General features: G+C 38.4%; 1 protein-coding gene across 1 annotated transcript; it reads right to left on the bottom strand.

Annotated features, from left to right (window-relative positions):
* Positions 1–679: 679 nt before the first annotated feature.
* Alkbh1 (alkB homolog 1, histone H2A dioxygenase) lies at positions 680–27,866 on the bottom strand. The gene is made up of 6 exons (XM_003472454.5): positions 27,649–27,866; positions 25,583–25,691; positions 19,670–19,832; positions 8,568–8,658; positions 5,365–5,558; positions 680–4,133 (listed from the first exon to the last, which is right to left on the bottom strand). Exons 1-6 carry the CDS (start codon positions 27,829–27,831, stop codon positions 3,704–3,706), a joined length of 1,170 nt encoding a protein of 389 aa, XP_003472502.1. The 5' UTR covers positions 27,832–27,866; the 3' UTR covers positions 680–3,703.
* Between the last annotated feature and the right edge of the window lie 17 nt (positions 27,867–27,883).

Here is a 27,883-nt window from a genome sequence, read left to right as displayed (position 1 = left end):
GAGTCCATACTGCTTAGCAATAATACATCTATGTCTGACTGATGCTGCAGGACCATTCTAAGAAAATTTGAACAAGGGGTGACAATGGGCAATAGGTATGGGACTACAGCAAAACAACAGAGTTCTAAGTGGATCTGTCTTAACCAAACAGACTTTATTGCAAGGGAAGATGCAGAAAGTGTCAGGCTGATCAGGGACGACATCTAGAAATGACACTTGAGTGTGACACTGGACAAAACCACCACTGCTGAGTGTAGCATCTGCCTTCCTAGACTCTTTCAAAAAGCCTCACAAAGGCCTGCAAAACAGCAATTTACGCTGACTGCAGAAAATCTGGGAAATATGAGTATTAGCCTTTTCGATGCATATATACATTTAAAAATATCTATAAATGAGGTAATATTATTTTAAAGCTCAGTTCATATATTAAGTATTTCTTCTATTTATTAAATATGTCTCTAGTATATACTGTTTTGGCGTAGTTGTTGGCAGAATATAATTTCATTAAATAAGCCCCTTTTATATGACAATGTTGTTGTTCCTAGATTTGTAGTCTAAATTTCAGGTAGAAGTAGAATTGCCAGGTCAAAGTTATTACCTTTAAAAAAAGGTCAGATATATACTTTCTTTTTAAAAAAAGATTTTCAATGCAAGCGAAATTTTCAGAAAAACACAAATGTAATTTCATTATATTTATTTAGTACACATATTTCCAGTTTTTAAGTTACGTAAACATTCTGTACAAATTTAGGTTGTAAAGTGATTAACTGAATTTTTTCAAATATAGCATTTCCCCATATTTCAAGTTGTTCTTGTGACTTGTATGCAGGGTCTTTGTATAGTCAAGGGCGCTCCACTATCATTTGTTGAAAGACAATACTGTCATCAACCAACGCCTAATATTTTGAGCTTATTTCAAATTTTCACTTGTGTAAATATTCTTTTTTTGGTGTCTTTTTTTTCTTTTTATCGGTACCAGGGATAGAACTCATGACTGCCTGCTTGCAAGGCAGGCGCTTATGCCGCTGAGCTAAATCCCCAGCCCCGGTGTAAATATTCTTACATAAAATCCGTTTTATGTAAGCTCTGATCGTTTCTGGATTGAGGATTGAACCCAGGCATGACTTCAGGACTTCATGCTGAGCCGCATCTCCATCTTCTGCCCGCCTCTTCCCCCCTTTTTTTGTTTTGAGATTAAGTCTTACCGGGTCACCAAATTGTTCTGGTTGGGGTTGAGTTTGCAGTCTTCTTGCCTCAGCCTTCTGGGGCACGGGGATTATAGGGGTGCCTAGCTTTTCTGGTATTTTCAAAGACAGGGTCTTGCTATATAGTCTGGGTTGCTCTTGAATTTGCTATGTTGTCCTAGCTGTCCTTGAAACCTCCTGGTTTCAACCCAAGTGATTACAGGTGCGCACCAACATGCCCAGCCCTCTAGAAGTAAAATTTTTGTGCCAAAAGTACAATAAAATTAGGATGGCCATGTAATTCACAATCAAACCATCTCTGAGAAGGCAACTTTATCTGGGAGGGGGAAGGAGACCAATTTCCCCAGGCCTAAAGTTTGTATCTCTACTCTTTGATGCCAGACCGGTGCTTATACCGCTGAGCTAAATCCCTAGCCCCATCACCATACATACCCTAGAGTGAGAGAGGTAAGATAGGGAGTGAGAAGGGACAAGGTAGGACAAGGACAGAAGAGGGATAGAGAAGGGGAGTGGGAAGAGAGAGCGAGACGATAAGCTCGAGCACGTGCACTATGCAGACAAACCTGCTGACTGGGTCACTGAGCTTGTTCTCCCCAGGACAGGAATCTGCTCTTGGCTGCCTGTCCCCACCTGCTTTTCATAGGAGGAATACCCACCTCATGGAGGGGGTCCATGGTTTGGATATTGGGTACACCATGGCTCCTGAACATAAGCCAATGCTGATACTTGCTTGAACAAAGAGTAATCGTTCTTTTGCTAAGGATACATAGCCCATGTTGGTTTACTGAATGACAGAATGTTGGTTTTAGGTACTTTACATTTAGCGTACATTCTGAAGAGATTTAAGGAATTTTTCTACTGGTAAATGATACATAACTTTCTCATCAGGTTTACACCTAAGCGGTCTACAGTCATTTTTATTATTTAAGTAAAAAGTTAGTTGGGCATGATGGCACATTCCCAAAATCCCAGCACTTGGGAAGGCCGAAGACAGGAGGCATGCCATGAGTATGAGGCCAGCCTGGACTACATAGTGAGACCCTGTCTCAAAAAACAACAAAAAAAGGAAAACATTTCCAGATTCGGTGGTGTACACTTATAATCCCAGCATTCAGGAGACTGAGGCAGGAGGATTATTGTAAGTTCAAGGCCAGCCCAGGTTACATAGCGAGTTAAAGATCAGCCTGGAATACGTAAAGAATCTGTTTCAAACAAAACAAAACAAACCCAACTCAACCCAAACCTATACCATGTGAACTCCATACTCAATACTGGTAATTAAAAAAAAAAAAGCAGGACAGAGGAGATATGCAAATTCAGCAAGGCATGTTGCAAGCAGCAAGCAATAAAATGATTTCCAGCCAATGTTTCACACAGACAGAACCCTTACAATAATAAAACATCTGGCAATTTAAAGTTCTCTTTATAAATACCAAAATTCCTTTGGGAAGATAGAAGTATACTTTTTTTCCTTTCCCACTTTATGAATGAAGAAACTGTAGACCAGAAAAAATGTAAAATAGCATGGTGCGGGGTACAGCAAGTCACACTGGTGGAGATGCAGAGTAAAAGCATTTCATAAATTTTACAGGCTATCTTCAGCAAGACAGTAGGGACTGGATCATCAAGGCACATTCTCTCCTGTGAGGCAGCCACAAAGAACATTTAGGACAGAGCAGGGTGGTAGAGGGCAAAAACAGCTAGAGGGCTTTAATAGCCCCAAACAGTACAGCAGACAGGAAGAAGAAAAATCTAATCCCAGATACACTAACCCTGGAAGAGATAGAGATCTTTAATTTAAAACCAAGTAAGTTTATTCATAGAGAAAACAGTGACAGGAAACCCTCAGGACATTTTTACTCCAACAATTAAAACTGCATTGAAAAGTCAACCAGGAGTTTGGAGACTTACATATGTGAAGAAAGCATTATTTTTCTCTCTCTTCAGTTTTATCTTTAGGACAAAAATGATAGATTAATTTTTTTCTAGGCAATAAGATTTCCAGTGCTGTTGTCTTCATGTGCATAAAATTCATCTGTAGAGTCAGAGAAGATGCCAGAAAAGAGCAAAGAATTTGATGATGATGGTGAGCTGATTTTAATGGTTACTTCATGGAATCATAATTTTACTAGTTGTCGCGGTAAGTGGGTGGCTTGGGTTGTTAACATATATATTGCCATTAATCTGAGGTACTTAAACACCAGAGTCATGTAAAAGCCCACTGACCTCTCTCAGATGTAATGGCAGAGGCTAAGAGGGCTGTGTCCTACCTCCCTGGTATGATCACACACACTTCCCATTAGCTACATAGGACTGGACTATGTCAAACCCTTCTCTGAGCAAAGTGTTATCAGTTTAATCTCTAGGATGGGTTCCAAGGCAACAGTATGATCATGATGAGCTCCTCCCTATCTGGTTTGGGCTCATGTTGCTCCAAGAGTCCACGAATCCACGGTGCTCAAAGACCTGCCTGAGTAACAAAAGGGGACCCCCAATTCTCAGCTGTCAAGGTTTAACCTAGCCCGTTTTACTTGGTTATTCTGGCCACCCAGATGGCAGAAATCTTCAGTGGTGACATCTCTTTTATTCTCCTCCATGGGTTCCAAAGGGAAGTCCTGGTCTTTGGCAAGTACCTGTCGGACAGTCATGTTAACACGAGCGGTCCTCAAGTAGCTGGCACACACTTGCCGGTCCTCCACAGAACAGGGCTCTACCACTGCATCTTTGGGGAGGATAGCTGGGAGTGGAGTTTCCAGGCAGTGAGGCAGGCCTTCTCCCTCAGGATTTGGAAGGACTCGAGGAACAGCATGGTTCAACAAGCGGCTGAAACCTGACATTACCATAATGTCACCACTGTGCATAAACATGGCTGTAGGGGTCTCATCTCTTTTGAGGCCACCCAGTAGAAAGATAGCAGACTGTCCAAAGCTATCAAAAAAAAAAAAAAAAATTAAAAATAGAAGATTTTTGTTATGAACCACAGTTACGAAAATTGCCAACTGCATAACGTTGTAATTTCAGTTTGGTATTTATTGCTCCTAAATCCTCATTTTTAAATTGGGCTAAGATCTTTCTCTTCTATGTCTGAGTGACCAATCTATGATCTGCTAGAAATATAACAACCCACAGACTGGCTACAGAGTGAAACTCGATGAAGTCATAAACAAATAAAGAACTGAGTTCTATCACTGTTTACGTAAATTTTATTGATGTATCTTTTTAAAATTTCAGTCTTCCAATAAAATGGTTTATATCCTTCACTATGTACATCATTCCTTTAAAGATAAAGCCAATTAAAAAGGGACACTTTCTTTTGAGATACTGGTGCAGAAGTTTGCACAAAGTGAAGCTGATATTTTAAGGAGAGTATTCAGCTTCTGTGTCTTGATCTACATTTTGTTCCACTATTCCAAAAGGTTGCTTACTTTGCTTTATAGCTTTCCTTATACTTGTCTGTTGCACAGAGTACTAATAATATCTTTCATTATACACCTGATCTTAGCCAAAAGGCCAAGAAGAGATATTATACCTTTCATTATAAACCACATACTTCATGTGTCTTAAACAAAAACAGTAACTAATTTGGCCACTGCTTTTAGAAGAGCTAAAAGGCTTAAAATTTTAAATTTTACTTTCTGATACACTGTAATGTGCCAAGAGGTGAAAGATGATAAAGCCCTTTAAAAGATTAATGTCTTTATTTAAATAAAAAATGCATTAGAAAAAAAATAAATAATAAAATGCAATCCTGATTTATGGATGCACGTTGAGAACATACTCATTAGTGAAATAAGACACATAAGTGTAAACGTCAGATTATTTCATTAGTTTGACGAGCTGAAAGAAAAATATACGTATATGTGTATATATATGCATATAAAACAATGGTTAAGATAGTTATACTACTATTTTCTCTGAGTCTGCCAAAGAGAAAGAGTTGTACTGGTATTTTTCAGACAACTGAAGGCAGATGTCTTTTACTCTGGGTGAATGATTTAGGGATGATAATGCGCAATGTATGTACCACTGTTACCCTCTGATTGATGTGCTCTGAAATTTGATTGTAGTTCTTTTTTTTTTTTTTTTTTTTGGTTTATGTTTGAATAAAATGGATGGGAGGGGGGAGACAAGCAAGTCAGAATCCCTGGAACTAACTTACCTGAATGACAACAGGGGTCTGGAGTGATCCAGTTCAGATCTGTCTACATGGATGCCCAGTGTGGAGTCTAAGCGGTAGTAATTCAGGATGCCTGCTTCAGCTCGGAAGCCCTGAAATCCACAGGCAGCAGCTACTTGCTCTGAGAGGAAAGCCAGGTCAGAAGGAAAAGGTGTATAATGATCTGCTGAGTATTTCTTTGATAAAAGCAGGGAAAATAAAAAAAAATAAAGATCTCAGGAACATAGGAAACTAGGGCAAATGAATAATTACTTTAAAATCCTCTAACTTACAAAATAATACTAACATGCCAGTAGCACTGTCTACCCATCCATTTTTTTTTTCAGAGTTGAGAATCAAGCACAGGACTTCATGCATACCAAGCAAGCATTCTACCCTTGATCTATACCTGGAGTCCCATCACCCATTCTTAAGGCATTCAACAATCTGATAATAAACTATTCAAAATACTGAGCACATATTAAATGACAAGCACCATGCTGTGCACAAATTCACACTGTATGAAGACTATACATGAAGCAATTATTCTAATACTTTCAAGTACACTTAATCCTAAGCAGTATTGTTCTTTAAGTGTAAAAAAAGCAACTCAAATGGTTGCTGTTCAAATACTTAAGAAAATAAGAGGACTAAATGTAATGTGTACTCTGGAAGAGATTCTGGAGCAGAAGCATGTACAAGTTTAAAACCTAGGTCAATGAGATGAAGTATGGACTTTACTGTTACAATGATACACTACTACTGATTCACTAATTAAGACAAAGGTACCATACTAATCACAGATGTTACTAAGTAGGGGGAACTAGGTATATAGCATCTTGCTATACTATCTTCTTAACTTTTCTATAAATTTAAAACTATCCTAAAATAAGAAGTTTGTTAAGATGGCAACCCAAACTCTATAACCAGCCTACATCATGCCTTAATGCCAATTTCACAGGTCAGGCTAATGAAATATCGTACTCAGAACATCTGAAGTATGACTTTTATTATGGCTAAGGTAGGACCTTAAAATGGAAGTATTTTCAGCACTTATTTCTCTAAAGTGCTTGTTTTTAGCCCCCAAGGATTACAAGTGCTACCTCCTAACCAAATAAACCAAGGTTATAACACTGTCTAAATATCTCGCTGCACACAATTTCTACCTATTTGTTCATTCACAGCTTCCTACACAGAGGGGTCTAAGGTTATCTGGCTGTGTGTGCTTGCCATAGTTCCATACTCTCCGTCTTAAGCCTCCTGTGCTCTCACTTCTTTGCTAAGTCAACCTCAAATCTGGTCAGAAAATGTACTTTATCTCACATCTTTACTAGAATCCTGATGTATTCCAGCTGGAACAACGAAGCCACAGATCTAGAAAGGGCCTTGCTCTGGCAGAACTGAACTTTAACTTTAGATGCAAGGAAAACTTATGTGAATTTTTCTTTTACTGAATTGCAAGTAAGAAAAGATCCTATGTAGTTCTTGAAACAGGTTTCCTCTAGCATTTTACACTTTAGTCTCTTAGAGGACTGACCTGTCTGGGTGACCAGTCTAGCTCTAGATAGCTGATGCTACAATGAAATAATTACCTTTTTGGCCTTTCAACTCTATCCAAACCATCTATGTACTATCTTTTTTTAAATGGTATACTTTGTCAACTTCCCTCAACTTTTACCTTTCTCTGATTATTCAGAATTTCTGGCCAGGCTTAGTAGCACACACCTATAATCCTAGCACCCAGGAGGCCGCAGCAGAGGAAGTGCTGTGAGTTTGAGTCCAGCCTCGGGTACACAGTGAGTTCAAGGTCAGCCTGGACTACCCAGCAAGACCTTGTCCAAAAACACCAAAAAACAAAAACCCCAAGAATTTTTGATTTTCACTTCCCATTTTCTCAGCAAACAAGCCTTTCTGAGGTCCTTAAAAATGACAACATGAAAAACAACAGCTAACTTTTGTGAGCCAGTGCATCTAACTGCACTGTTATAATCACTTCATTCTCACATACTTTATGAGGCAGGAATTATCGTCAATGGAGGTAGGAATCAAACCTAGATTGGTCTAACTCAAAGATAATCACTAGGCCATTTTCCTACATAGAAGCACCTTATTTAATTTGTATCAATGAAAATAATAACAAATATTTTTAAAGCAATATTTGTCATTAATTGGAAGTTAATACATTTGTTTGTTAAATTGTTTGTAAAAAAAAAAAAGACCTTTTAACAATACCACACTTGTGTTTTTGAGACAAGGTCTTGCTATGTAGTTCTGGCTAGCTTTGTAGCCAGGCTGGCCTTGAACTTTCTACAATCCTCCTGCATCAGCCTCCCCAGGGCTGGGTTTATTAAGTGTGTGCTACTATGCCCAGCTAATGAACCCTTCAAAGACTAACTAGTTAGCAGGCACAGAAGATGGTCTCTACCGGCAATCTTTATTCACTTATTCTTAGAATTAGCCCTCTCATTTGGTGTCAAATACCTCATTGAGGCAAGAAGTACTATGCTGTTAAGTGACAAAGGATGCATTTTTTTGGTAGCACGGAAGACAAGAAGGAAGCCACTGTAGCTCAAGAAAACTTTTTCAATTATAAGAAATTCATTCCTACCTCTCTCCTGCTCAGACATTTATCTGGCACCTTCTGGTAGATAAAGGTATCTGGATCTTGAAAGTTCTTTCTCCTTCTGTTTTTTGTATTTTTAAGACAGGGTCTCGCTATGTGGCCCAGGCTGGCCTCAAACTCAGTGATCCGCCTGCTTCAGCCTCCAACCACCGTGCCCATCGTGAAAGCACTCTCTAAGAATACTCTTAAGTACACATGGCTTCTTTTATTCCAAGCAGGTAACATGGGAAAAAAAAAACTGCTCAACAAACTAAACTATAATGAAAACAAAAGATAACTCAGAATTGCTCTTGAAAGCAGTAAAGAGAAACCTGTGTCTCTGACAGACTTTGAGAAAGCACTGATCACTCTAGGATTCCAAGGTGTATGAAAACAAGATTTTTCTCCTGATAAATTATTTATTCCTTTTGAGATACCTGAAGAGAGCTTTTTAAGCAGAGTAAGTGAAACGAATCCTTTCACTTAGATAATCTTTGCTATGATAATACTTTAAGCTTGACCACACAGAGAATAAAAAAAAATCAACTACATGGGCCCAAAAACCATGTAAGTGAAAAACAAATATATTAAGAAAATGAAATACCTTACTATCCCAGTTATAATGGTAGCCCAAGGTCACCCAGCGCAGTTTCTCTAGTAAACTTCTTGGCCTTCGTTTATTCAATTCTTTACACCTGCAATGATTGGCAACAAAAGAGGATATATTCATCTTAAATAGCAGCAATAGTCCTCTGTACGGTCATTAGAGTCTAAAGTTAGTAGCCAAGGTTTGGCAGGGAAATGAGTACAGAAAATTGAGTTAAGAATACAGTGACAATCTAAGATGACAATATGTTAAAAAAAAAATACAGTAACAAGACTGGGGATTTAGCTCAGTGGCATAAGTGCCTACTTGGCAAACGCAAAGTCTTGAGTTGGATCCCAGTAAAAACAGTAACAATACAAAATATTTAGTGTTTCATTTCTAATTTTTTTTTTGAGACAAGGTCTCACTAGGTAGCCCAGGTTGGCCTCAAATGCAGAGTGATCCTCCTATCTCAGCGTCCCAAGTGCTAGGATTATAGGCCCTATTTCTAATTTTCAAGTCTTTAGTTCCAAATTTTCTGCTGAATGGGATCAAGCTTAAGGACAAGTCTCTAGCATTTCAATAATGATAAAACAAGAATAATGGGGAAAAATGCGATGACAGAAATGTTGTTATCTGTCAAGGGGAAATGGGACCAATAGCATTATGGTCAATGGAAAATAAAACTAAGGCTAAGGCTACCAGTATTTTCAATTTCATTTGCTCAAAGTGGGGCATAATTAATCCTAGTTACTACAGGTATAATGTTGGTGGTTTCTCAGACTTGCAGGTTGAGAGAAAAGTTTGGCAAAATATAGTATATGATCAAAAATAACTGGTTTAACATGACTTCTACAATCCTGTATAATAGCTTAGACAATTGAGGATCAGCTAACAGGGCACCACTCAAATGATTTGGTTTCTCCTATGCTATTGTTCAAATCACAGGAGGTTTCTGTAAAAAGAGAAGTGGCCTTTCTACAATTTAATTATCAATAATTAAATCTATGGGGTTAACTAGTATTCTTCTAAAGAGAAAGACTGGTTCATCTCTAAAATCTGAATGTTATTTTTCTCTATATAATTTATAACACTAATCAAATTTACTTACTGATTTATGCATTCCTTTATTTGAGACAGTACAGTTCAGGCTGGCCAACCTTGAACTCACTATGTGGCCCAGGCCTGGGTAAAAATTATTTTTGTGGTATTAGGGATTGAACCCAGGACCTTGTGCATGTTAGGTAAGTACTCTAGGGCAGGACTATTTCCTCAGCCCTGTTTGTTTTGAGATGGTATAGCTAAGTTGTTCAGTCTAGTTTAAACCCATGATTCTCCTGCCTTAACCTTCCAAGTGCTAGGAGGGTGTGCCTGGCCTCAAGGCAGTAATTCAGTACTTCAGTGAAGTTTAGTATTAAAGTGAAGCGCACAGACTCTTTTTTTTTTTTCAGACTTTCAGTTTTACTAGAATTAAGAAACGAGGAGCTCAAAGTTAGCTATCTAATCAGTTAAAGCTTCATGGTAGAGCTGAGAATTGCACGTGGCATGAGAGAATGGGCAGCATTTAAACAAGTTGTATACAGTAGCAACATGGGAACTCCACAAGAGTGAAAGTGAAGGATTTATTGGAAGTCCACAATGTAAGTGGCACTCATCTTGACATTTGACAAAGAATTCCCAGAGGAGATGCTATCTGTTCTCAATTAATTCACATTCTAAGGACATCATGATAGACATACATCAGTAACAGTAGATAAAAAGAATGAAATAAGCAAACACTGATTTATTTAGGACAGGTGTGTGGACAAGAGATAAAAGCAGACCTGGCTGCTACCCTTATGAGGAAGATCCTTGAGCAGCATCTAGAGCCTGGGTTTGGGAGATTCAGGGTAAGTAAGAGTGGCTCAACTGTCTGCATAAATACTATGGCTTATACCAAATGTTTGCCTTCCTTCCAGTGTCTGGATTTATATGTCAGAAAATGCTGCCTCCATGACCAGACTCTGGTGAAAACCCAGGCACTGAATTTCTCTGGCAGACACTTCACAGATTTGGTTATAACTCACTGCTGGGAGGATTAAGCAAATCTGATTTTCCCTGAATTTTTGCTCTATGTGCTTTAATGTGGTTTGGAATCATTTATAGGACTTATTAAAACTCTGGTGCCTGGGTGTACATCTACAAATTCTGATTCAAGAGGTATGAGGTGGAATTTACATTTTTAACAAGTATTTTTAAGAATCTATATTTGTAAGAATCTTTTTTAACGTGTTATTAAAGGATACTGATGCCACTAGTCTAGGGATCACATGCTGAGAACCACTATTTAGCCAAAATGAAAACAAAACAAAACACCTTCTATCTTTTTCTAGCTCAATAATAGATCATTTTATTCTTATTTCCTTTGTGGTACAAGGGACTGAACTAAGGGCCTTGCACATACTAGGCAAGCAATCTACCACTAACCTACATCCTCAGTCCTAGATCATCTTATTCTTGACAAAGAATCTGTACTATATCAAAACCAGAATATCTCAACCATTCAAATAACATTAATGACGCTTTGAAATAATTCAAAAGGTCCTTATATTTTTGAAATTTGATATGGCATCAACAAAGAGCTTTTCCACCAAAAAATTCAGTCTAATCTTCTTCAAGAACAGAGCATATCTCATAAGGTTTATGATCTTTAAAAAGTTTTTTAAAGAAAAGGTCTCATCACACAGTCCAGGATATCCTGGGACTTGCTGACCTCCAACTTAAGATCCTCCTCAAACTTGAGGTCCCTTACCCAGCCTGCTGAGTGCTGAGACTACCGGCACGCACAATAATACATGACACTTTATGATATTCTTAACAATAAAAAATTACCCAAACTATAAACAAGCATGAGCAGATGTGTAATACACCTTTTACAATTTAGTTCTTTTTCCAAGAAACCATAAGAACATTTTTCTTTTACCTTAACTACATCACAGTAAGGTTTTGAATTTGCCTTGAGGCAAAGTGGTGCAAGGATATAAATTAAGCCAGTTTTATTTTCAAATGCATTAAGTCCAGTCCTAATAATAATAATAATAATCCCTATTAATTCAGAAACTTGTTTTATGCAAGAAAAGTGTTGTCTTTGAGTGTTCACATAATTTTGAGGGAAAAAACACAAATACTTTTATGTAATGTTTTAGATTCAGTCAGGTGTAAGATTCCACTTTTCGTTTCATATTGTCTTCTGAGAACATAATTTTAATTATAACCATTGTGCTTTCTGGAAACAAAGCAGCAACAATTGTTAACGTTTGCCTTTTAAGATGGGAGAGACCTGCAAACATTATGTATGTCTTACGTTAGCACTATACTACTTTAAGATCCCTCTTATTCCAGTGGGTCTCTTAGATAACAAAGATTCCAAAACTCCCTCTTGAATCTGCACATTGTGAGACCAACTTTAGTATGCTCATAGATCATTTTCAAGCATAAAACAATGAGGAATCACTGAAGAGGGTGGATCAATGTCAATGGAGCTTCTCCTAATGGTTCCTGCCCTTGCTGCCTCTCCCAGGCATGAGCAGGATGGCTGGACAGGCTGGTTACCTTCTTCCCTGGTGCGTATGCCTGCTCACTTTCTCTCATGGCTAAGTACATCACGGGGTACAGCACTTTTTTCTTACCAATCATATTTTATAGCATTGCTTTCAACTGAACCCTAACTGGGTGGAGATGGACTGGCCTGATCATTCACTCTTTGTACAGTGGGGAAGAAATCTGGGTACCATAACTATGCACTGATATTTTCTCTTTCTTGCCTGCAGGGAACGTTAGTGATTCATTAGGAGAAAAATTCACTCAGGACAGAATAAAGTCTGAAGATTTATGATAAAAACCTTCCAAGTCCTATGAAAGCATTTGTTTTTTCAATAATTTTTAAAGGCTTGATAACTGACTTTCACAGCTGTTATGGTTTAGGTCTAAAATGTTCCTCAAGTCTTAAGCGCTCAGAGGTGGAGTCTAGTTGGAAGAGGTGAGGCATAGGGATGTGACCTAGAAGGATGTATTTTTGCCTCTGACTTCTTGGCGCTTTACTTCCTGGCTGCCATGAAATGAGCAGCTTTCTTCCATGCTTTTCTACCATGCCATTTTCTGCTTTGGAACCAGCTGGCCATGTTCTGAATCCACTGAAACTGTGAGCCAAATTAAGCCTGTCCACCTTTAAGTTGAAGGAGTTGGGTATTTTGTTCTTGCGACAGTAGAGTGACTAATATAGCAGCTCTGAATATGTTCGTCTGAGACCACAACTTCTTTTTCCTTCCTTTCCTATTCTCATTTCCATTGAAGCTGAACTTCAATCTCCTGTCCCAAGAACTCTATCCTTTCAGGATTTGATAGCTTCCAGTTTTCTTTTCCTTTTCAACCTGAAACTCCCACTCATGTCAAATGGATATCCAATGCTATCCCTACACCAGGTTGCTAACATTCTTTTGATATGTTGAAAATACTATTATCAAATCAGTTTTTCTGTTGTAAACTGTCACCATGTACCTTAAGTCCTCAGTTTTGTTCTTATTCCACATTCTAGGTTAATGAGAAAACAGGTTTTATTTACTGTGCCCCCAGGATCTTTCAGCATTGTCTATTCAAGTACATATGCTTTCATATTATAAATTCATTAACTAAGTTCTCTCTTGAAAGGCAGGTGTGCTCCCTGCGGCAGCACTTAAACTAAAATTGAAAGGCAGGGACTGAGTTCTGTTCCTCTATTCCTCTTCATAGCTACGTTAGCACCAAGTATTTTCTAAAACACAAGTGTGTTACTTATTAATAAAAACAAGAAAAGCTAACATAGTATAATGGACTCTTAAATTTAGCACTATATTTTTAATGGATTAATAAAGCAGGGATATCAACTTAATTGACACAATACTGAATAGGTTCTAGAAAGAACTATGGTATGTATCAAGGCTACACAACTTTTAGGATGGTAGAAATGGGACGAGATGGATGTGAGATGCATGAAATGGAAGAAGGAACTGTCAAATAATGTGATTCACCAAAATGCTACACTAACATTACAAAATGAAGTCTTATGGCTAGAGAAGTAGCCCAGTGGCAGGGCACTTGCCAAGCATGTATGAGGCCTTGGATCTAAAGCTCAGGTCTGCAAAACCAAACCAAAATCTAGCCAGTCTTAAAGGAATGGAAAAGATTACTTCTGTTCCACATGGAGGATATCAGTGGAAAAAGCTTTCACACATATAAAAATGGGTACCAAGCATGTCATACACTAATAAAGCTAAACTGCTTCACTTAAATATACATTTTCCCTTGTCCTTTTCTTTTAAGAAGTGTTTTTGTATAGGTAATACATGTACAAAATTCATAAGTACAAAAGTATGGAATAATGAATTTCACAAATAATTGATAAGTTCCTTGCACTCAAGAATAAAAAATCAAAATCAAGAGGATAAAGAGTGGGGGAAGTGAGGGGCTATTTTTGATTCAATGTTAAGGGATGATATCAGAATAAAGGAGTAAAGAAAGGAAGCAAGCCACTGGCTATTTAAGGGAAGAGTTTCCCAGGTGCAGGTGAAGAGCTTCACGGGCAAAGGAAGGCAAAGATTTGTGCAGAGAATCTTCACAGGCCTGGTGCGTTTACTGGATAGCACTGGAGGCTGGTGTGGCCAAAGAACAAATGAAAGAAAATGAAGTCAGTGAGGTAGCCAGGGCTCAGTACCACCTAAATTTTGTAGGCTGTGGAAAAGATTTTAGATTAAAAAAAAAAAAAAAAAAATGTAAGTGTTGCGTAACAAAGAATTTGACTGACTTTTGTCCCTAGTTCTTGGGAGGCAGCTTCTAAACCCTTGGGATTTCTTGAATGACAAATGCCACTGTTAATCGTTGTAGATCCTTAGCACATACTCCCGAGTCTATGCTAATCAGATGATTTAGGATATGGGCTGGTTCTGCTAGAAAGACCGACCATGTAAGCAAAGAACTAGGGTTTTAAGACAAGTGCTATCTGCAGTACCTCCAAAACAGATGGGGGACTGGAGTCCTAAATCAACTGTGTGGCTAATAATTCAACTAATCATGCTGAAATGAAATTCCAATAAAAATTCTAGATGCTAAGGCCTAGGAGAGATTACTGGTGGATGAACCACCAATGTGCTGAAAGAGTGATATGCCATGATTATAAAGCAAAAGGACCTTGCCCCCATGTGTCTTCATTTGGCTAGTCCTAATCTGTATTCTTTACAGTAAAACCGTAATCATAAGTATATGCTTTCTAGAGTTCTGGGAGCTGTTTCAGTGAATTATTGAACCTAAAGGAGTCATCAGTCTGGCCTGAACATAGGTGTAGTTATCCTGGAGACCTTCCCAAATTGGTGGCTGGTATCTGAAATGACAGTAGTCATGTTAGGGACTATGCATTATTTTTCTGTCTTTTTCTTTTTTATCGGTACTGGGGATCGAACTCACGACCACACACTTGCAAGGCAGGCGCTTAGGCCGCTGAGCTAAATCTCCACTATGCTTTAAACTTGTGAAGTCTATGGTAACTCTAGATAGTCTGCATCAGAACTGAACTGCAGATATGAAAGTGTGAGAAAAACAACAAACAATATGTACACCTCCTGTAGAGAACCACCTGAAGGGAATTAAGAGCACACTCTAGGAGATAAAATAGGCCATTCCAGTGTTCTATGGAAAGACATGATGATGCCTTAGAGTAACTGGGATAGGAGGGTTGGGAATTTAGCTCAGCGGCATAAGCACCTGCCTTGCAAGCAGGCAGTCTTGAGTTCAATCCCTGGTACCGATAAAAAAAAAGGAAAGAGTAACTGGGATAGAGAGGCTGAGAAATGACTGAATTTGTTCTGACTCTAAAGTTTATCATATTTGCAAGAGGTCATCTAGATTTATGTTTTTTTTGTTTCGTTTTGTTTTTTGAGACAGGTCTTGCTACATAGCTACAGTTGGCCTTGAACTAACTTTATAGCCTAGGCTGGCCTTGATCTTGCAGCAATCCTCCTGCTTCAGCCACCAGAATGCTGGGATTAGAGATGTGCACTACCATTCCTCAGGTGGATTTAAGGTGTTTAATGGCTGTACAGTGGCTGCATTCTATTGCTGGGATATGCCATGCTTGATTAATCTAACCGCCTGTGGACAAGCTCTTTTTTTTTTGGTGCCAGGGATCGAACTCTTGACCTTGTGTTTGCCACGCAGGCACTAAGGCCGCTTAGCTAAATCCCTAGCCCTGTGAACAAACTCTTAAAATCTGTGTTGGTTACTTTTCCCTTGTTGCTGAGACAAAATACCTGATGCTCAAAATGAAGGAAGCTCACAGTTTGGAGAGGTTTGTCTGTAATCAGCTCCAATTCCTCCAAGGCAGGGTGGCACATGGCAGAGGGGAACAGTTCATGGCAGTGGAACACAGCACAAGCAACAAGGGGAGGACCTGGCATAGAACTCTTTCCGTTCTTTACATTTTATGTAGGCTGCCCCCTCTAGGGTGGGTGTAGCACACACACCCAATAATCCTAACATTGGACTATGAATTAGTCATAAATTCTAGAAGCCTGCCTGCATGACTGCATGTGGCTTTGAGGGGATATCTAATTACAGACTACAACAGAATGTTTCCTATTAGTCTTTCTAGACAAGGCTGTGAGGCAGACACTTGTATCCCAACTGTGTATTCTTTAGGGTTGACTCACTTTGAACACTGAACAGAACATAGGTCTGAAATGCCCTAATTTTTTGAACTGCCCTATTTTTCTTCTAAGTTCAAGTAGTTCTTCTTTATTTCCTAGTTAAAGTGACCATAGAATTCTAAGAGTTAAAAGTGAGAGGATCCTGAGAGATCCTTTTGTTCCTGGTTCTTCATGTGGGAGGATAGTATAGTCAATAGTCAGAATCTGCACAGGCATCTTTTGGTATTTTTCATTTTGGTTTTATTTCTGCAGTACTGAGGGCTGAATCTAGGGCATCTGCACTGGCTATATCTCAATATATTTTCTTTTTTTCTTCTTTTTCTTTTGAGACAGGGTCCTTTTAGGTGGCCAAACTGCAAGTTAAAATCCTTGTTCTACCCCTTGCTCATTGTTTAAATGCTGTGCTGGAACATGTGATTCCCCTTCCTAAATCTCTCAGAGTGCTGGGATTACAGATGTGAGCCTCCATGCCCTTTTTTTGGTTTGGTTTTGTAGACAAGGTCTTATTTTGTAGTTCAGGCTGATCTTGAACTCACTATGTAGCTCAGGTTGGCCTTGAACTCACAGTGATCTTTCTGCCTCAGCCTCCCAAGTGTTGGATTACAGGTGTGAGCCACCATCCTTGGCTTCCAAAGGAACCTTTTAAAACAACAGAACCTCTCAATCTCTGATACAGTTTGGGAAAGTGGTAAGGGCTACATGATTCTGAGTAACCACAATTTAATCACTTTGAATAGTTTAATACTTTCACTTCCTATATGAGGAAAGTAAAACACAGTGACAAAATAAGACCTAGGGACCTACTAATTGACTTTTTTTTTTTCTTTTTAAATTTTATTTAAGGAGGAAAAAAAAGCAGAGAAAGGGTACAAGTTATACAGATTTACAGAAAAAAATAAACAGTAGGAAATCACTAGTTAATGGATTACATATTGTCATCTTAGAAATAATTGTTCAAGTCACAAAATTAAAGCTTGTAAAGTGGACATTCCAACAGTGAGACTGCAAACAGTTCTGTTCACTGACCCAACAAAACTCAGTAATATCATTACCTATCTTATACACTTATATATACATGCAGTTATATCATTTAGAACACTTTCTTTTCCTCTCTTTTGTACAATGACAATTACTCATTTTGAGTTTTGTTGCTCTCACAGTTCTTATTACTTTTTTGGAAGGGAGTAGAACCAAATGTGACATAATAGAACAGAGTCAATCAAATCAAAAGGGTGTACTAACTGACTTTCAATGCTTCTGGCACAATGTCTAAGCATATCAATTTCTCCTAATCTTTGAAAAATACAGTAACCATCACATTTTTTACTTCTGCTAATTGATTAGACAAAAAAAATTATCTCACCATTGTCTACAGGATGATTTATTACAGAGATTCATCTACACTATCTTAGAAGACAGCAGGGATTTCTACAGTCATGTATCAGAAGAGGAAAAAATAAATTACTTGAAACCAGTCTGTTTTAATAACCATAAACTCTTTTTGACTAACTTAATCACGATCTTTACTTTGCTGTCAGTTCTAAAGAAGGTATAATGAAAAGGTAAAGAACACAATTTTTCTTGTTGCTCCCACCTATACTGTACCTACAAACCTTAGAAGGCTTCAAGTAAAACTACTGATTCTTAGTTCTTTCTTTGAAGTTAATAAAATCTACTTTGTCAGTATCAACATGTTTCTAAAAACAGTTTCTATCAACAGTTTCTAAAAACTGCACCATACAGCCACTTATGACAAAGTAGGATAGGAAGTTGGAAGAATGTTAACTGGCACTCTTGTAGGGACTTCCCATGTAATATCTTGTTTAATCTCCACACTATTCAACAAGGAAAGGATTGTTAGGAGAGACAGAAAGGTTAAGAAAACTGCTCACATTTAAACGGCCACTAATTGGCAGAGCCAGTATCTATACTCCGTGACATGACTTCAGAACTAGTGCTCTAGATCACTAACTCATCCTCCATACCTGGCCTCTAATCCATATTTCCTGATTCACATTTCCTCTACCTACCTCTAATTTCCAGGAGGCATTTCTCAAAATCAAAACCCAACCCAGTCACATAAGTAACTGTTCTCATTATATCTTATTAACTCTAAACCTGTACCTGGCAAGTTATATTTAATTATCTGTTTATCTCTGTCCTGGATTTAACAACAAATTTCTTGAGGACAGCAACTTTCTTATCTGTCTTTGAGTGTCTCTTAAGTACAGTATCTGACACATACTAGAAATCAGTAAGTATCTGCTGCATAAATATGAACACACACATACATCCTGAGCTCCCTATCACATCTCTGCTTATGCTACTTCCTTGACAGGTAAAATTTCCCCTTTTTGGCTCATTATTCTTTCTTGCAGTGCTGGAGACTGAACCCAGGGACTCATGAGCGCTGGGCAAGTGCTCTACCACTGACCTATACCTCTAGCCAGTGTTTTTGATTCCCAACTGGTAAACCCACAATCATTTTTGAAGATCAGTTCAAGTAGACACAAAAGAGATTAACAGTCTCAATTTAAAAAAATATTTTTTCTCTTTTGACATCTCTACCATGTCTGGAAAAATTATTTCCTTCTATGTAAGTCTCACATTATTCTTTTAAACTTATGTCATATAACAGCGTCTGAGCTCCACTGTAATTCTTCTTTTTTTTTTGGCACTGGGAATGGAACTCAGAACCTTGTGTGCTTACCAGGCAGGTGCTGTGCTATGGAGCTATATCCCTTGCCCTCCACTGTGATTACTCTTGTACATAATGGGTATCAGCCATTAATTATTAATTCTTGAGTACAGAGAGTATGTCCTATTTAGCCTTTTATTTCCAATGTCTAGCATCATGTCTGATCTGCCACTGACCCCAAATAAGAGTCAGAAGTGTAAAAAAAGAACTTATTTGAAGCTACAGAGTGGCTTAAACATTAAGGTACATGATACGACTGTGAAAGGAATGATGAAACAACATGAAGATGCTGTACAAATATTTGTTGTTCTCCCAAGAGGAACTGACCTATCTGTTTGCTGGTAGCATCAACTCCATCTAAGAGAGCAGAAGTAAAGAGTTAGCAATGATACTTTTTCCTAAGATAAAAACAAGCCTTCAAAAAGAGCTCTCTTTAAGTAAAAAAGTGCTGAAGCTGACTAAATGGATCTCATGATTAATGTGGATGAACTCAATATTTAGCTATGATAAACAAATCTTTAGAATGGATCTCAGTTTAATATAACTGTCAAAGCATCTGTCCAAACATTCCCGGAGAAAGAAAACTATACTCTGTGTGGAAATGAGGGGGGAAAACCTGGACAGTCACTTTCACTTCCTTGTTGAACAGGCTCTTCAAAAATCAGTGATGACCTGAACTATTAGTCCTCATTCTGACTGGTGAGACTTACCTTAGGAACTCTTTGCTCTGTTCCCACAGGTCTCGGGGCTCTTCTTTACTCATGTGCTTGTCCAGGTTACACACATTGGGTTTCTGGGAGTATAACTTAAGGCATTGCTTTACCCAGTGCCACTGATATCCTGGGAGGAAGGGGTTTGGGATAAAAATAAATCCTATAAAAAGATGAGTGGGGATAAAAAAAGGAGAGAAAATTCTCCATCAGTTACTCATATAATTTCTTTTTGTTAACATCCTTATACTCACATTCTGTCATTTATTCTTCATGTCCTTTGGTTACAATTAAAATTAGTGAAAAGCTAGAAAGGTGCCCCCCCCCCCGCCATATTAAAGCCAAGACCTTCACAATGAGTTATATCCCCAGCCCATTTTCATTCTGAGACCAGTCCAGCTAATTTGCCCAAGACTGGGCAGGCATTTACTATCCTTTTGCCCTCAGTGCCCTAGAATGCTAGGATTACAGGTATGTAGTATCATTGTACCTGGCTGAAAAGATATTAAGTTCTGGTGAACAGCAGATATCTATACTTATGCAGTTATCTTTGGATCTTCGGATTGTTCTACAGGGAAACATACATTCCCCAAGGTTAACTGACAACTGTGTTACTCTAAAGCAAGCCTTTAGAACTTAGTGTCAAAAGTCCTCTCTACTACTACAAGTGTAATCATTTTAGAGTCATCCAAAGAACTGAGTGTAGTGGAACATATCTATAATCCCAGCACTCAGAAGAGGCTAAAATAGGAGGATGTTGGGCTACCTGGTGAGTTCAAGGCCAACCTGAGCTACAAAGCAAGATCCTATCATAACAAAACAAAACGAAACAAAATAAAACAAAACAAGCAAAACAAGGTCACTCAGGACCTCTAACTCCTTATTTCATTTACTAAAGGCACAGCAGGCTGAACTTTTATACTGAATTTAACTAAAATGCAGATTACCAGTGAATGGAGCACTGGTTATTACTCTATTTTGCCTCTCAGCATCAAATTGATCCTTGTATACACTGGAGACTTGTATGGTAAATGGATATAATTTGAAACCATACTTGTAAGTGAAATAAATAAGACACACATTTGTAAACATCAGATTGTCTCACCAGTGTGAGAAGCTGGGATGAAACAACAGTATGTATACATGTATGTATATAAAAAACTAGTTAAGGTAATTACACTACTGATTTTTCTGAGTTCACTGAAGAGAAAGATTTGTGCTGGTATTGTTCAGACAACTGAATGAAGATGACTTATGCTCTGGGTGAATGATTTGGGGATGACAATGAACAATGCATGTACTGCTAATGCCCCAATTGATGTATTTTGAAATTTTGTGTTTTTTTTTCCCTTTTTCTCCTTGAAATAAAAAGCATTAAAAAATAAATGTAAATTAAATAAAAAAACAAAACCCAATTGATTCTTTTGTATTTGGCTTCACACTATGAGGCTGGAACCTTCAAATTTAATTTTTTTTCTTTGCCATCTGGTTCCCTATTAATCTATCCCTACATAGAACACTAATGGATGACTGAGGGCAAGAGGTGGTTCTTACATGGTTTTGCCATACCACTAGAACCAGCCCACGTCCTTTCCTCAGATGTTTAAGTTTTGGAAGTTGGCAATGTAGTTCAGGGGCAAAGTGCATTGCCTACCATGTGTGAGACCTTGGGTTTAACCTCTAGTACTGCCAACAAAGAAAGAAAAAAGAAATCTAAATCTTCATGTTGACCCTCTTACATGCTTCTAAATTTAGTAATCCCAAATTCTTGTCCTTACCCAGTTGTAGGGATGGTGGCCTTTTCCCACAGCTGCTACCTCTGTGTACCACTTCAGTGTTCCCTTTTCCGTTTGAATTTTCTAATACTTGACTATTATGTCATTTGTTAAATAATTGGTTATGCCTTCTTTCTGGACTGAACCTTGACTGATATAACAGGAAAGATGATATACTCATCTTTTAAGTATGGTATGATGCAGGTAACTATATACCATGTATATTAGACATATCCTTGTGACTTTGACAGTAAGACACTCTCATTTTCTTCCTCTGTAAAAAATATTTAAATGAAATCCTGTTCAAGGTAAAGACTCACTTATACATCAAACATTCAAAAAACACATACTACATACCAGATACTTTATTAAGAATTAAAGGGATAGAAAAGTTTGGAGGATGTGAAGTTTCTAGAGATGGGACAGTAGGTCACATGAGTAATTCCTTTTAGAAGACTGGTTACAAAGGCTGAGGAGTAGTAGTCATAAATGACTACAGATGGTGAAGAATCCGGGCATGGTGGCACATGCCTGTAATCCCAGAACTTGGGAAGTGGATGCAGGAGGATTGCTGTGATTTTGCAGCTAGCCTGGTCTACACAGTGAGTTTAGGACCAGCCTGAATTATAGAGTGAGACCCTTTCTCAAGAAAGAGAGAGAGGGGGCTGGGGATTTAGCTCAGCGGCCTAAGTGCCTGCCTTGCAAGCAGGCAGTTGTGAGTTCGATCCCTGGTACCATAAAAATGAAAGACAAAAAAAAAAAAAAAAAAAAAAAAAAAAAGAAAGAGAGAAAGAGTCTGGTTTTGAAATGAAAGAATTTCTCTTCTGCTAAGATTAAAGGATGAGAATGAGAACATCTGCTTGTTGTGGACCAGTGAAAGCTGAAGGGATTTGTGTCTGCCAGACTGTTTCCCCCATGAAGAGCAAAGCATCTCAGCAAAACAAAGCTTGATTGAGAAAGGTCCTGAAGAAATCAATGAAATTATACAAAAGGCAATGATTATCTGTTAGTGTAATGTCCCCCTTGCAGAAGGATATTAAAAACAGATGAAAACACTAATACTTAGGGATTTCTGAGTTAAAGACAGCAGTAATGTGAAGATCTAGCCTGGATGAAGCTAGCAAACACCTTTTGTTAAGAGCAAGAAAGTAAGTGTTTCAGGTTCTGAAGGTTATTTGTTCTCTTTAGCACTCAGTTCTGCCAGTGCAGCAGGAAAGTAGCCATAGATAATAAGTAAACAAATAGGCATGGCTGTTTTCCAATAAAATTGTGTTTACTAAAATTTCAAAGAGATTTAAATCACATTAAGTTTGGCAGAAAGGAACTTCTGCTGACCTGACAGAAAAATAGAGAAAATAACCTGAAGATTTCTCCACTATAACTAAATCATACTAAAAGCACTTAAAATTTTAGTATGTTTAGATTCTTGCAGCTATGGGGAAAAAATAGCTTATAAATGTTCACTGAGGACAGTGTAATCACTGCAGTTATTAATACTGCATTTAGTATTATCAACAGCATATACTCCAAACTAAGCCTACTGACCAAAGTTAATTACATGCTGGTTCCAAGGCAGTTTCGAATAAAGAAGATTTTTATCAACTAAGAAAAAACTGAAAGTTACTGGTGGATTTTATTACCTAGGCAGACTGTACAGCAATGCAGCAGTAAAAGAAAGAGAAAACCATTAAGAGTCTGAGCAATAAACATTTTTAATGGATCCATTGTAGAAATTCATTTCAATAGCCATTTAATCACTTATCTGATTCCTTATGTCTTCAAAAAGTAGAATCTAATAGGAGTTCCTACTTTTGTATTTCATTTTAGCAGTTAAATCTCCAAATAATTTGTAAGAGTGATAAGAAAGTCAGTATTTGGGGGACAAAGTGACATTAAAAAACAAACAAGTGGCACTTGCCTATAATCCCTGGGATGCTGTGGTAGGATTCCAATTTTAATCCTATCCTGGGCAATTTAATGGCTTAGCAAGGCCCATCTCAAAATAAAACATTTTTAAAGGGTTGAAGAGGTAGTACAAAGGGCTTGGATACCACAAAACAAATAAATAAATGCATACTTCTACTACCTACCATCTCCTAGTATTTATTATTTCACAAAATAAGGAATACTATAATATCCCCCCAAAGTATCATATTAAAGGAAGAATCCTTCTGAACTAGTCCAAGTTTCAACAGACAGCAAATTCCTCTTTAGGAATTTTTAGACAACTGTAGTGTTCTTTTCTTTTCTTTAGGTAAAAAATCTGACTCCCTTTGTCAGGCACTGGTCTTGAGTTCTGACACCTACAGCAATACAGCTCGATAGTAGTACCAGTCTGAGTCCAAGCAGCCTGGCACTGCAACCTATTCCTTAACACTACTCTTTTCTCCTTCTCATTCCTTCTTGTGTCTGATCATTTTGGAAATGTCTGGTGTTGTCATGTTTCCTACCAAATCTCCCTTCTCTAGACTAACTTTCTAGTTTCCGGATCCACTGTCCTTTGGGTTTGCCTTGGAAGGGAAGGTTTGGTGTACTCAGCCTCCTTCAGAATAAGTGAGTTCTAGAAGTAAACACAATCCTTCCAATCAACTCAGAGTAAAAAAAGACTGTTATTACCCATGCTGTGTGGTTCAGGTTGGCCTTGAACTCAGCAATCCTCATACCACAGCCTCTGGAGTACTGGGATTACAGGTGTGTGTCACAATGGTTGGCGAGACATTATACTTCTATTACATGCAACTTACAATGAGAAGGAATGGGAGAATTCCTTAAAGACACAAGAAGGCACCAAGCCAAACAATGTGGCTTTAAGAAAGAAATCTTAGAAAATCTCACAAAAAAGGTAGACCATTTTAGAAAACATGACACCCAAGTGGGGTTAGTAATCTGTAGTTTGTACAAACTGTTCATAAAAGAAGGCCTACAGCAACAGAAAATCATAGACTTGCTGGGCATGGTGGCATATGCCTGTAATCCTAGCACTCGTGAAGCTGAGGCAGAAGGATCACCATGAGTTGAAGGTCAGCCTGTGCTACACGGCAAGTTCAAGGCCAGCCTGGATCACATAGTGAGATGCTATCTTAGAAACAATGAAAAACATGACCTTGAAAATGGTACTAGAGTTGAGAGTTAAGAGAGCAGTTCCCAAGGAACAATAAGTTTATAAAACATTGATGATGGGACATGCTTTACATTTACCCAAACTCACAAAGCATGATGCTTTCATACAGAAATGCAAGATCACTCAACTGTTTGTTTTTATGACCTTATACTGAACTAAAGTATATGAGGCCTCTTATATAGAAGAAACAGCTAGAACGGTGGCATGTGCCTAGTCTCAGCTACTTGGGACGGCTGAAGTGGGAAGATTATTCAACAAGCTCAAGTTTGAAACCACCCTGAACAACACAGTGAGACTATGTCTTAACAACAACAAAACAAGTAAAAAACAAAGAAATAGGATGGCAGATGTAACACTATTCAGCAAAATAAGGCATTTCTGTATCTTCTAAAGGGCTTATAATTAATTTACAATGGCCCCATGAGAATAGTTAAAATGCTAATACTATTCACTCTTATTATCTTAGTTCTTCTACTTATAAAATGGCCTACCCAACATCACTAAATTAAATAGTCTAAAATATTTAGTCTATTAGGACTTTTGATTTCATTAACTATAATTTTCTTTTAAAACGTTTAGCCTTGATCGCAACAAATTTTAAGCTGTTATGCTATTTGAGAATTGCCTGAAGTCATGATTATGAATTATTCTACTATTTAAAGCAGTTCTGGGCATGTTCAGATCTGGGGCAGGGGGCCTAGAGTCAATGTGCTTACTGTTTAATTTGCTGTGCCATTTTCTACTGTAGGACGCAGGCACTGCTGAATCTTGCTGTTACTTTTGGGGCTAAATAAATGGACGTCTTAGAGGTGGAAAATACATGTATAATTTTACTCCTTTGTCTACTTGTTCACAGACCCTCCCATTAAAGCAGAGAAATAAAGCTGGGGATATAGCTCAGAGGCATAAGCGCCTACCTGGTGAGTGCAAGTTCCTGAGTTCAATTCCCAGTACCTCCCTTCCAAATTAAAGAAATGACTGAGTGGCTCCACCTTGCCTGAGGTCAAGTGTACGCACCAGGATAGCCTTCGAGTCCATAGGCTTGCCATTTGCTGACTGGCTTAAGTCCTGCTCGATGTGCATTGTGCTCACTGACGGAGGACACGCTTAGCTGAGATCTGACCACCTGAAAGGAAGGAAACAGAAGTTAGAAGGATAAAGTTATTTTATAAGTCAGCCTGGGGAACCTCAACCTCAGAAGGTATTTTTGGTATGGAATGAAACTGTCTTATGTTGGGGATTTTAGTCTCAGTTCTACCACTTACTTGACCTTGGAGCTTTAGATGAGTAATTTAACTGCCTGGAGGTTTAATTTCTTCATTTATATATTAACAAATACTAGAAAGCTATACAAAGTAAGTCATAAGAGGAAAATTAATAAAAAGATGGTTTGGCCTTCAGTACTACTGTTTTCTTTTTGGAGACAGGGTCTTACCATGCAGTGCAGACCAGCTCTGAACTCACTATGTAGCCCAAGCTGGCCTTGAATTTGTGGTGATCCTTCTACCTCAGTTTTTTGAGTGTTGAGACTATAGATGTGTGCCACCACGCCTGGCAATACTACTGTTTTCTATGAGACCATACCTGGGTAAGACTCATGAAGGGTATTTGGTATACTGGAACATCCCAAGTCACAATGCTATTTACTCTGGTTAGCATACTGTTTCTGATATATATACATTAATATATATATACATATATATATTATATATACATACATTATATATATATACATTCTGATATATATATATATATATATATATATATATATACATATATATATATTTTAATGTTTATACAGAGCTGTAAGGAACAGCAAGCTGGGGAGGAACAGAAAGAATGCTCTAAGCATTCTTTATCTGCTGAGTTTTTATCTGCTGAGTGTTCCAGGTATCCTGAGTTTGATAAAACATCTTTCATGACTTCTTAAATAGGCCATAATTAATACTGATAATTCAGCAACACCCAAGAGCTGGTGTTTGTGAATCTATTCTATCATATGCTAAACGGAACCAAACTATTGAAATTTTAAGAATTTTTCTGCTTTCTCCTTTTCCAGACTGCTAGCCATTATTTACCAACTGCTCTAATCAACTCTCTTGTGGTACCAACTTCTCAAGTTGCTACTGTTCACTTGCTTTGAGCTTGGGAACTAAATAGTAAAGCTTTCATATTCAACTCACTGTGGTATTTTTTGGGTACTGTGTTAGGCTTGATGTTACATTCACCAGTGGTGGCTTACGCTGTAAGGAGTATGAATGCACAATGGTACAACATACATAAATGCAGCTCAGTGAGGTTCTGAAGCATTCCCGAGTCAAGGGTACAGTCTTACAATGCATACTATGTTCAAATGAAATTGCACAGAAGTTGAGTTCTAGACAAGTAGAGAGTTACTACAGCGTTGCAATTTTACTGAGAGAGATACATGTCTCTTGGGAAGAATGCCTCATCCAGACATCTGTGGACATGAAGGGCCTTTAGAAGACTATGTCTCCATGTTAAAGTGACTGTAAAGAAATATAACTACACTACAGTTGTGGTGTGCCCTGTGCCACCTCTCCCCCCTGTAGTCCCTGTAGTTCCTTTCTTAATTTTCAGGGGCAAAAGTAGAAATAAGTAGAATAAGTGTTTGGATTCTATATATACTATTTCAATTAGCGGAGATTATCTCAGATCTTTTAATGACCTCTTGCTAACAGCTATAGAGAAGTCTGGGACTAGTTTTTTGCACAAATGGAACTAAACGTTGAAGGTCGAATCTCCCAGTTCATTACTGGTCTGTTTTTTTAAACTGTACCTTAACATCTACGAAGTCGTTCTGTGCAGTAATACACAAAACGAAGTGGCACTGTACGTGAATAGTTAAAGGTAGGAATAAACTATCAAATCCCAGGCTTTTGGTCTGAGGACGAGGCGGGGAATGACAGCATGAAGAAACCTGCAGCACCGCGCTTTGTCACCGAAGCGTGACGCTCGTCGGCAGTTAACACGGCGCCCAGGAAGGACGGGGATCGCTGAGAAGACGCTCCAACTAGCCAGGCCAGCAGAGTGGGACGCGCGCGCCGTTCCTTTTTCCGTACCTTTTGGGTCCCAGGACCCGTGCTGCGGCCTACGTGGGCCGCCGAGAAGTCGATGACGCCTCCTAGGTCTCCTTTTTCGGGTCGGCTCTGCCGGTAGAAGCGGAAAAGTTTCCGAAAGGCGTCCTCCCCAGGTTCAGTCGCCAGTGTCGCCACAGAGCTCACAACTGTAGCCATTTTCCCCATCCCGCCGTCGGTAACCTCTGACCCGGAAGCAGGTTTCTCTGCTCGGGGACCG

This window comes from Cavia porcellus, unplaced genomic scaffold (assembly GCF_034190915.1).
Source record: "Cavia porcellus strain 051 isolate PalLab524CR breed Dunkin Hartley unplaced genomic scaffold, mCavPor4.1 scaffold_31, whole genome shotgun sequence".
Taxonomy (NCBI): Eukaryota; Metazoa; Chordata; class Mammalia; order Rodentia; family Caviidae; genus Cavia; species Cavia porcellus.
The sequence above is the reverse complement of the archived record's forward strand: the minus strand, read 5'-3'. Positions and strand labels throughout refer to the sequence as shown.